The 12,425-nt window shown below is 33.0% G+C and overlaps 1 protein-coding gene across 1 annotated transcript in view; it reads left to right on the top strand.

Moving 5' to 3' along the window:
- KANSL1L (KAT8 regulatory NSL complex subunit 1 like) overlaps positions 1-12,425 on the top strand; it is a 112,931-nt gene that overhangs the window by 45,877 nt on the left and 54,629 nt on the right. Inside the window, exon 7 of the mRNA XM_041737292.1 lies at positions 9,488-9,692. Coding sequence (XP_041593226.1) covers positions 9,488-9,692 — 205 coding nt within the window. The remainder of the gene's footprint in view (positions 1-9,487; positions 9,693-12,425) is intronic.

The raw sequence follows: 12,425 nt of genomic DNA, 5'->3' as shown, positions 1-12,425 counted from the left end.
TGCTTTGCTTTGGATGTAATCATTTTATGTTAGCTTAAATCAAGAGATTTAGTGAATAGAGAAAAATTACTCAACATGTTTTAGTAACTTTAAAACATAATCTAGATATTATTATGAAAGAAGTACTTAAGACAGTAAGAGGAATGAAGATTCTACTTATATGCTAGAAACTTTCATATAAGCCAAGAATTATTAAATAAAATTTATTACATATTGCCTTTCATGGATGATAATTCAGTTTTTTGTTTTGTTTTGGTTTTTTTTTGGTAACTCAGGCTCATGACTATGGCCACATCCTCAGAGACTGTGGAGATAATAGTTGTGTACCTATAAAAGAATTTACTTAATAGTGAACAAATACCTACTGAGCAACTTTAGTGTGCCAGGCATTGGATTGGACAGAGGGGATACATGTTGAACAAAAACATATGTGGTCTCTTTACTCAAGGTGTAGAGTCTGGGTGGGGAAAAAAAGAAATCAACTGAATAATCACAGAGTTAAATACATAAATTTAAACACTGATCAAGTGCTATGAGAAAACTGATTTTTAAGAATAGGGGGGCCCCTGGGTGGTACAGTCAGTTAATTGTCCAACTCTTGGTTTTGGTCCAAGTTGTGATCTCCAGGTCCCAATCTCAGGGTCATAAGATCAAGCACCCCCCCTCCTGCTTCCATTGGGCTCTGCAGTTCAGTGCAGAGTTGGCTTGAGACTCTTTTCCTTCTTCATCTGCCCCTCCCTTCCCACTTTCGCTCTCTCAAATATTAAAAAAATAAAATAAAATAAGAGGGTGCCTGGGTGGCTCAACCAGTTGAACCACTGACTTTGAGTCAAGTCATGGTCTCAGGGTTGTGGAATGGAGCCCCAAGTAGGATTCCATGCTCAGCATGGAGTCTGCTTGAGATTCTTTCCCTCTGCCCCTCCCCCCATTCATGCACATGTTCTTGCATGTGCTCTCTCTCTCTCTAACTCAAATAAATAAAATAAATCTAAAAAAAAAAAATCCCTTTAGGGGGCGCCTGGGTGGACTCAATCTGACTCTTGATTTAAGCTCAAGTCATGATCTTCAGGGTCATGAAATCAAGCGCCATGTCAGGCTCTGCACTGGATGTGGAGCCTGCCTAAGATTCTTTATCCCTCTCCTCTTCCTACCGCAGCCCTGTGCGTGGTATTCTCTTTCCCCCTAAAAAAATAAAATAAAATAAATAAAAATAAAAATATCTCTTTGGAATCAGACAAATCTGAGATCAATCCCAGCTCTGCCATTTGGTAGCATTGTATTCTTGGGCAACTTTCTAAATCACAGTTCAAATGAGAACAGTCTGCTTCCTGGATTGTTGTGAGGATCAAATGAAATAACAAGTGTGACATTTTGCTTTGTTTTGTTTTTTTTTTACTTGCTTGTTAGCTGTCTTCCTGGATGAGAATATAAGCTCCATGAAAGCAGGAACTTTTAAAGTCTGACCTATTAACTGCTCTTTTTCCTAGCGTCCTGCTCTTTTCCTAATTCCTAAGATTACTGAGAGTCACATCATGGGCATGAACACATATTTGTTGAATGAATGAAATGTCTTTTAAGATTTCTTGCAAGTAATCAGCATTCCATAAAAATATCTTTTACTCATTTGTCTTTTCTCCCCCATGGTCAGATTGATATTTAGGAATTGATTTCATGGCTATCTCAAGCAGTTCTTCTTTATCTTACCTAATTTACGGGTGACTAGAAAATCAGATAACCAAAGTGGTAGAAATATTTGTACTATAATAAGAGACATTTTCTAGTAAGAAAGAAGGCCTCTCCTAACAGTAACAGGAGTGAACTTTTGTGTATGAGTAGTGAGGTTTTTTAGTTATTTGAAAGGCTTTATGGAATTCATCCATATTGTGTGTACTTGGGGTTACCAGATAAGTAATCTCATAAGTAAAGTGTTACAGTTCTTCTAATAAAGCATACTTATTCTTGCTTTATATCACATTATATCATAATTTTAGTGTATAATTAATTTAGAAGAAATTTAAGTTTAGAATTTTTAAAGGTTGGCCACCTATTCTGTATATTTATTTTTAGTGGATCACTTAGAGCTTACTGTTTGATATAATTTTAAAAAAATATTTAAGGTTATTTTTATAATATCCTAATGAACTATTCTCTCCCAATGTCTAAAGTAAATTCACCTCGTTAATTATTTTCCAGACTTCCTGTTTGCCCACTTGTTATTCATTGATTCCCAACCCCCACCTCTTATTTAATGGCAGTATCTCCCAGAAGTTAGAATTGTTTTTTTAGCTTTATTAATCTTGGCAGCAGGGTTTAAGATGAGTCACCAGGAACTGAGCAACTGAAAAGATTAGTCTTCAAACAAATGAAGCATTACATTTTATTATCCTGGAGATATTTGTTTTTAGATCTTGTACTCTAAAATGAAGATAAAATGTTGTAAATAGATCCTTGCTTACCCCATGGGGTATTATCTCTGAGAAAGTGAATTTCTATTTGAAGTAATATCTAGATTTTTATTGTTGTTGTTTCTTTTGCCTTAATGAGACCCAGAACATGATATGAAATTAAATTCCAATGAATCATTGCCATGCTATTTATTTCCACTAATGGTAATTATCTCTTGAAATGCAACCATTCTTTCTAATTGGGTATCATAATTGAAAAACTGCACTTAAACTGGCAAACTAATTACATAGAAAGTAATTCTTTCTTCCTTGTAATATCTTTAATAGTCACTTCTCAGAAGTTAGCTGGGTATTCTAGGCTGAAATTTTCAACATAATTTTGGGTTCATTTGAATGACATTAATTATTTGAATGACATTTGAATGATATTAATTATTATATTAGCTAGATGTGTGACATCAATAAGGAAATAAAGTTTCCCAGCTATGTTTTGAAAGTAATGTCAGTAGGAATTATTTTCTTTTGTAAAAACTTTTTTTCCCGCCTTTTTACCTATAAGTCCAAAACCTAATGTTAGAAGGAATGTTTAAATAAATTTTGATACAACCACTGAATGGAATATTCTATAAGTATTAAAAAATAATATGGTGACATGCTTATTTTGGAATGTTAAGTGGAAAAATTAGGATACCAAAATCATTGTATAGTATCATTTCATAGAAAAAAGACTTGAAGGATATAAATCAAAATTTTAATGAAAGCTGTGTTTGTGATTAGATGATGGGATTTTGAAAAATAATTTTCATTTTTTTCTATTTCCAAATTTTCTTTTAAAATGAAAAATAGCAAAATAAAATACAATGAAAAATAATAATTAGTAAAATAAAAAGTCTTCATTTCAAACAAATTACACGTGGGAAGAATAGCTTAGAGATCATGTTGAAGAATCTGAACTATATCTCTCAAACTACAGGTAGCTAGAAACATTTGACAGATTTTATGTCTCAATTCTCAGAAAAATATAACTCCCATTAATTGGCTTCCTAGTCTCTTTGCCTTAGTGCTTTAAAAAGTACCACCTGAAGAGCACCTGGTTGGCTCAGTCGGTAGGGCATGCAACTCTTGATCTCAGGGCCGTGAGTTTGAGCCCCATGTTGGGTGTAGAGATTATGTTAAAAAAAAAAAAAAAAGTACCACATGAAGTTAAGGGCCAGAGGAAAAAACAACAGCACTCACTACAATAATAGTCTGTCTCTTTTTCTCTCTACCTTTTATTATAGAAAACTTTGACATATAGAAAGGATAGTAAAGTGAATTCACATATTCACAGCTTTAAGAATTCCCAAGATTTTGGGGGGATCTGGCAGGTTCAGTCAGTAGAGTAACTGACTCTTGATCTTGGGGATATGAGGTCCAGCCCCACACTGGGGTAGAGTTTACTTAAGAAAAAATTAAAAAGAAGAAAGCTAGATGAGCATGTGATGCATTCATTTCTCCAAACACTATCAAGGGAAAACAAGATAGTAAATTCAACTATCAGCAGGATGCTTGACATCAGGGAAAGTTTGGAGAAGGTTGAATTCATCAAAAAATTCCAACTGATAAAAAGCAGAGACTTGAAATAGAGATTACCAATCATGCAAAAACAGTGATTTTTAGGTGTGCAGTTTTATGGATATATTAGTTTCCTAGGTTTGTTGTAACAAATCACTACTAACTGTGTGGCTTATGATAACAGATATTTACTCTTTGACAGTTATATAGGCTAGACTTTAAAAATCAATGTGTTAGGGCCCTGCTCTCTGTGAAGGTTCTAGGGAAAAATCCTTTCTTGCCTTAGCTTCTAGTGTTTGCTGGCAGTCCTTGGCATTCTTTGGCTTGTAGCCCAGCTCTCTAATCTCTACCTCTTTATCCACATGGCATTATTCCCTGGGTGGGTCTCCTCTTTGTCTCTTTGTCTCTTTTTATGAGAACATCAGTGATTGGATTTAGAATCCATTTTAATCCTGAATGACCTCATTTTACCTAATTACATCTGCAGACTGTATTTCCAAATAAGGTCACATTGTGAGGTTTTTGGTGGATGAAAATTTTATGAGGACACTATTGAACTCAGGACAGTGGGTGTGGGTATTTTGTACTTGAGTGTATGGGGAACTGGGGGCCGGGAGGTGGGGCTATAATAATCTTTTTGAGAATGCACATTCTAATTCTCTTCATTATTGATTTGTACTTTTTGTACCTTTTATTTTATTTATTTTTTAAAGTAGGCTCTATGCCCAGCGTGGATCCCAACATGGGGCTTGAACTCTTGAGCTGATATCAAGTCTGACGCTTAACCAACTGAGTGACCAGGCACCCCTCTACTTTTTTAAAAGTGTATTCAATATGAGAATGGGTGAATATGGGAAGAATACTGACAACTACTGTCCTTAAACAGTATTTTAAAATCCTCTGTTAAATATTCTCTGCTCTTTCTTGAGAATAAAAGATAAAAGTCACCCCATGAAGTCTTTTCTATGCTTTTATGGTTCTGGCATTCTGAATTTATAACCAGGCTCAGAAGTTTCTTATTTACTAAAAATATTTGAGTAGAGCATTATGAGTTTATTATAATATTCCAATTATTCCAGCCCTTCTACGAACATAATTTGGCTTAGGCAAAAGGTTATTAAATACTTGAGAAATTTACTATGAAAATTTTAGAGTGTCTTTCAGTGGGTTTGTAGGGAAAAAAAATGAAAAGAAAGATAAAAATTAGACTGTTACTCTACATCCTCTGTCATCAATACTGCCACCAAGATAACATCAGAAAGCTAGCTAATCAATGCCCTCATATGCCCATATTTTTAAATTGTTTTATTTATTGTAAGTACATAATGTTTGCAGGAATGGATTTTGGTAGCGATTTACATTAGAATATCTGGTAAAAAATGATTGACTCACTTTTGGGCTTTTGGTTCCTATAGTAATCAAAGTATAGGCATATACTGTAAAAAAAATTCACTTGAAGTTTTCCACTCATACTCTGTACAAGGAAAATGAATGGTTCCTGCTATCTATAAATAATCTTAACTGCCAGAATTTTCTAGGATTGTAATAGAAAACCAGTGATTTCAGAAAGTCATTAAATAACTATTAGAGAAAGTAAATAATGTTAACAAAATGTAAGCTCAGAACTTTGATTATTAGATAAAGCTCTCAGTTGTTTTGCACTTTGCACATTAGAAGTGTTTAGACTTGATTGATACCCTTTTTACAAATCAGAACATCTTATAGTTCTTACCTGCTTATGCTTCTAAATTTATGATGGGCATACTTGACTATACAATAAAATAAAATATATCATATCTTACTACCAAAAACTACCTTTTGTAAATCAGTTAGAGATTCAGAATGAAATGCAAGGCCATGTCAGTATATATCTTATCTTTCTTAGCCTATATCTTTTATAGCCTTCTGTTTAGATCCTCTTTTGGCTCATAGGTTAAACCGTTCAATGTTTACTCATTCACTAAATTAATTATGTAGGGGTAGTATGTGTTATACAAGCATTATACAAAGCACAGCGGTGGAATGATAAACCTGACAATGTATACGTATATATTCCTCTATTCAACAAATATTTATTGAATATCTTCTGTATGCAAGGTACAATATCAGGAACTTCTTGATACAGGGTTAAACAAAACAGTCACAGTCCCTGCACTGCTTCCAGTCTAGAAAGTAAGACATCAGTTAATCAGATAATCATTCAAATGTAAAATTATCACTATGAAAAATGCTACAAAGGACACATGAACAGTGCTTATCAAAGCTCAAAAGGGGATGTGACCTAGTCATTGGAGAGATGAACCAAGGACTGAAAGACTTCCCTGTGAAGCTGACTTTTGAACTGAGAGCCAAATGATTATTAGAGATTATGTAGTTGAAGGAGAATGTGAGAAAGTTCTGTAAAGCAGAGATAACATATGATAGGTCTTATACAGTAGAGAGTATGATTTATTTGAAATGAAAGGAGGTGGTGTGGCTAGAATTCAGGTAACAGGGAGGAGTGCAATGGCAGGTGCAGGCTAGTCCATGCCTTTTAAACTTGAAGTCTTTTTCTCCAGAGCAATGGGAAGACTTTGAGAGATGTTAAGCAGTGTAGAAATGGGAGGAAGGGGCATGAAAGGATAAGATTTGTTTACCCAAAAGACTGGTACAGAAGGGACTGAAAGGGGGAAAAGTTTAGATGAAGAAGACTAGTTAGAGGCTATTGGAGTATTTATTCCTGGATAAAAAAAAAAGCTTGGATTAGGGCAGTGACAGTGGAAATGGAGAAAGATGTAAATCCACCCTCACTTCCCCCTTCTCTTCAATTATTTAATTCATTTTAAAGCCAAATTATGCTTTGTGCCTATACCTCACAAAAGATGTATCCTTTCAGGTTTTTTTATTTTTTATTTATTTTTTATTCTTTGAGCAAAAGTTTCCAATTGGAAATGTGCAAAAGTATAATTTATCGCCTCTTCTGGTACTATCCCACTTGTAAGACTGCAATTTCAAAAGTTCAGTGATAATTATATATTGGTACTTACTGATTGTTGCCTTTATAACAGGACAGTACTTGGTAGTGATCTATTGCATCCTCAGTTTCTGGGATTGCCAGGGTGTACCTACAACTTGATGTGAACACTAAATCTTCTCTTATTGAAATACTATTTTCCCTCTTGGGTTTTCTCCTTCTCTTCCTATTATTATAGCTTTTTTTTTTTTTTTTAAGAATATCATGTGCTGATGGTGTTTTAAGTTCTTGTTTTCCTTAATGCTTAATTACTAGATTGTATCATATCTCCTGAGGAAAAGGCTGTAAGTTATAGTTACATGAACAGAGTTGTTGTCTTCCGAGTTCCCTCATTTTTCTTTTTTTCTGCTTTTCATTGAAGTTGATTGATTTATTGTCTCTTTAGTGTAAAACACTGGGGAAAATAAGTGAATTTGTCAGTGATTTGTAATAATTCTTTATAATAACCTCATCAGTTATTTTTAAAAGTGGTTTATCTACCAAATGAGCTTTGGTGAGAATAATGTGCTTTATACATTGATTAGTTATGAAATAAACAGATTTCACATCTTTGAATTTCAGTACATTTCCCCATTTATTTGAGAATGATAAATTTTGATAACACTTTGCAAGGATCCTTAAGAGCTAGAGTGCGTCTGTCAGAAGTCATTAAAGAAGAATTGTCTGCAGCTGCGAACATATTCAAATTAAAAAAAATTTTTTTTCTCAATGATAATGTGTCCATCACCTTAGAAACTTGAAAATATAGTGTTCCATGAACAAAGTGACATGTTTTCTACTTACCTTTAACCCAACCTGTAAACCTCTAGCCAGTGTAAAAGCTGTATGCTGTCCATCAGTAGAGATGGTGGCTTGCCTTTAGGGCTAACTCTCCTGTGGGGAGGGGGATAAGGGCTCATTAACAACTAAAGAATTGTAGATAGAGGGCTGAGTTAACTGTGCTTCAGGCTCCTGGAATTAAAAAAAAAAAAAAAAAAAAAAAAAAAAGCTTTTCATTTTCTCTAGACACTATGGAAGCAATGTCCCTTTTAAGGAACCAATATATCTGCCTAAAGGTATTTCTGACTTGCCAGAAGAACCTCTTTTTGTACTGGATCTACTCTTACCTTCCTGAATCCTAGCATCCTGACTTAATTTTTTATATCAACCACCTGGCTTACTTCTCTGCCAGTCACCTGCCCTACCCAGTGCCTAATTTGTTGTCTATCACCTGTGCCTTCTGCTCGCCCTTGACATGATAGCCCAACTCCATGGCTGTTTCTCAAGAGCAGAATGTTACTTACCGCTGATATACTTGTTATGGAAAATAACATCAGGATATGAGATTGGTCCTGTTAATTTGGGAGTAGTGTTATCTCTTAAACGTTTCTCAGATCTTTAGAACGCTTACTAACTGGTACTTAGGATGTTGTTGACTAGGGCTCTCTGAAGACTAAAGTGAAATAATTATCATCACCTCATTTTCCCTGTACTGGTCTAGCTAGTCATACTCAAGTATTTGTTGAATGTATGATAGTCACCAAATTCCATATTTATTCTCTTAAATTATTTGTTTTCTCTACAAGCTAGCAGAATATTTTATAGCTGCCATAAATATGATTCAAAACTAAAGATACTGCTATAGAAAACGATGTCTTATAATTACTGTTAAACACCAATTCTACTTAAGCCAAATAACATATTTAGAACTTCCTTGTTGATTAGCAGTACAAAGTATGGCAGATTCACGTATTGATATTAGAATACTAAATTGACTAGCTTTTGTTTATATAAGTAAGGTTGAAATCGATACAGTGTAGTACCTGAAAAACTTAATTATTTTACGTATAATATACTGGTATAAATGAAAATTATGTGGCACTGGGCATTAACTTTCTCCTGATATTATGATTTTTAAAATATATTTAAAAATAATGTTTAAAAATTAATATAATGTTGATGACATTAATGTACTTATTTTTATGTCTACTTTGTGTGGTCTATTTCATTATTTTATAGTTGTGGCTTCTATATCATCAGAAGGTTAAAAATATTCCTAAAACATAGTAGGATTATGTCTTTGTTTCAGAATTCACTGAGATGGTATGTCATGTTTATTTCAGAGCAGCTAATGATATAGTATGGGATTTTAGCCTTTTGTAAACCTATAATTTTATATAATCTCACCCATATGCAAAAAAATATAAATAGTTATAACACTGTACAACATGCATGAATTATTGATATACAATGAACATGTACATTGTACCACTGAACTCATGTGAGCATTTATAACCTATGGGATATTTGTTTTACAGGAGAAAATAGAAGTAGAAATTATTTTTACAATTTGAATATCTAATTCCCTGTTAATACCAATTCTTTTGCCAATTGTTACCACAAAATTGGCTAAAATTATTACTCTTCTGTCATAGTAGATCAAGACAATTTACATTTAGTTTTCTTTGTCTTTTTTTGTTTGTTTGTTTGTTTTGTTTTATTCCCTCCACTCCCCAATTATTTCATGGCATTTCAGTGCTTCAGAGAATTTAGATGAGCTCTCTTCCTCCAGTAGCTGGTTACTTAACCAGAAGCACAATAAGAAAAGGAGAAAAGACAGGACAAGATTGAAATCTCCATCCTTGACTATCATGAGTACAGCAGCTCGAACAAGGCCACTTCAGAGTTTCCACAAACGAAAACTCTACCGATTGAGCCCTACTTTTTATTGGACTCCACAGGTAAGGCTGCCTATGGGAAAACATGAACAAAGATTTTGTCATCAATGTATTTCACATACAAGAGGATATGGATTGTACGTGATTATTTAGAGTAATTACATCTAGAAAGCTTAAATATACAGTTTATACATGATATAGATATTGATAATATATAAATGGAATTTAATAATTTTGTTAACATTGCCGTGTATTAAACTTCTCACATCTCTATTTTTTAAAATGCATTGTTAAGCTTAAACTAACTTAAAGGAAAATTACATATGGTGATTTTAAGATTTTACTGGTAGGGATAATAAGGGGAAAAAGTGTACTACATATTTGTCTTTTGGTTAGTAAAGAAAAAAGTAAAGATAATCTGCAGAGCTGCCACTTATTTTGTAGGAAATAGCATTGCTGTCTTTTTTAGGTTTGGTATTAGTCCTGGTGAGCAGCCTGACTTTTCCTTTTCCCTTTTCTGTAATATAAACAATGTAATTTTATATATCCATGCTTACACTTTTTACAGTTAAAATGTACTTCATTAAAACCATGCATTTTGAAAAGTGTATTTTTCATTCTGTTAGCAGAATGTTAAATGTACATCTTTCAATGAATATCTCAACAAACTATGATAAAGGGCAAGATAAGTTACCTCCAGTTTTTGTTATATGACATGCTTTTTTCCTATTATATTTTTAAATAAAATGGTGAAGGAAAGAAATTCTTCTTTATGCTACCATTTAATATTGTTTCTGATTATTACTATATAAACTACTTAAAATAATTTAGTATAAAAGTCAGGGTGCTTTGTTCCATTAGAAATCAATTTTAAATTTGATTTTATTGGCTTCAATTTTAAATAGAAATGTGGATTCTGACAAATTAGTTTTCATTAATAGGTTGATTTTTACCACTTAGCAGTTCAGATTATTACTATGTTTTCCAAGTTGAAAACATTTTTTTAAAATTTAAGTTTGTTTCAGAATCTTAAGAAATTTTACATAACCAACCTAGTAGGAAAATATTTTTATTTAGTTTTTATATGCAGAATCATATTTTGTTTAATGATTTTTATTTAAAGATGCTACAAGCAATAGGTTAATATTTTTGAAATTAATTTTGTAATTTCATAATTATATATAGAACTGTTTATCTAAAATATTGGAACATGATAATATTCTGACTGGAAGGAATTTGCTTCAGTAATTTAGGGGATTTGTTAGGTGTTGCTAGAATACTTTACACATCCTGAGATTGTAAAGATCAGCCTTTGTTCAACAAACAAAGGAAGAAACAAATGTGAGATTATTGTTAGTAGTAGACCATATAGTTTATCATATTCCAGTCATTATGCTAAGCATTTTCAGTACATTATTTTATTATTTATTATTATTTTAAAATATGACTGTGAGATGTTATTAATCTCCCCTTTAGATGCAGAAATTGAGGTGCAGAGAGATTAAGTAACTTGCCCAAGGTCACACAGCTAGTAAGCAATAAGTCTGATTCCAAACCCCATGTTTTTACCCATTGCATTGATAATGACAAAAATAAACCAAATCTTTTTTGTTTTTGAATTCAATTAAGACAGTATATTTGGGGATTGGGGAGGGCTTATCTGGTTAGAGGTATGAAGAAATACATAATAAAATAAGGGCTTTGAGGGAATGAACAGAATTTTGAAAGGTTATGGGAGAGTTAGAGAAAGAATTTTAGGTAAATAGGAATAGAGATGGAAAGAAATGATGGAAAATAACAGATGCACCTACCCCCCAACTTATCCCCCAGATTGCCAGGATATTTAGTACCCAGTTACCTTTCTAAACCTAAATATCCTTTCTTTCAGGAAGCCTTCCTTAACACCTCCACTATGGGATATTAATATAAACCTTATTATAAAAATAACCCATTACTCTGTCATAAGCATTTATTTTTCTGTCTTCTGTCAACTTACATTGTAAGTTTTTAGGAACAGGGACTGTTTATATTTGAACATACAGAGCTTTGAACAGTAACTGTGTCCTAACAGTATATGCTTAATAAGTAATTGTTTAATGTATGAAAGAATTAATGTAGTAAATATGGGAAGATATTTAAAAGGTAATAGAGAATAAGAACTTACAAGCGTGTGTGTGTCCTCAATTTGCTTTGTGAAAGGGTCTATAACACTAAGTAATGCCTAATAGAATTTTCTTGTAATGATGGAAATGTTCCATAAATACCTGTGCTATCCAATATGATAGTAACAAAATACATGTAGCTATTCAGCACATGACATGTGGCTAATGCAACTAGAGGACTGAACTTTCTATTTTGTTAATTTTGATTTAAATAGCCACATATGGATAATAGTTACAAATTGGATATGACTCGTACTTACCCTGACAGCAGTGATTACATATGGCACTCATTCTTGTTTTCTAATACCATTCTCTGCTGAAAGGAAATAGAGATCTTTGGAGAAATGGCTGATCTCCAGATGTGGAGAAGAGAGAGTGTAAGATGAGCTTGGAACATCTCATATTACCAGAAAGCAAGGAAGTGTTACAAAAAATACAAAAAAAAAAAAAAGAGAGAGAGAGAGAGAAAGAGAGAGAGAGAGAGAGAGAGAGAGAGAGAGAGAGAGATGGGGCAGGGGCATGTCAAAAGCACCTAGAAGTTTGAGAAACAAATAACTAAGGACAGTAATGAACCATTGGAAAAAATAGGAAACTATGAGTTCATGCTGCTAATGTTAAATTGATTGATAGATAA

This window comes from Vulpes lagopus, chromosome 22 (genome assembly GCF_018345385.1).
Source record: "Vulpes lagopus strain Blue_001 chromosome 22, ASM1834538v1, whole genome shotgun sequence".
NCBI lineage: Eukaryota > Metazoa > Chordata > Mammalia > Carnivora > Canidae > Vulpes > Vulpes lagopus.
The sequence above is the reverse complement of the archived record's forward strand: the minus strand, read 5'-3'. Positions and strand labels throughout refer to the sequence as shown.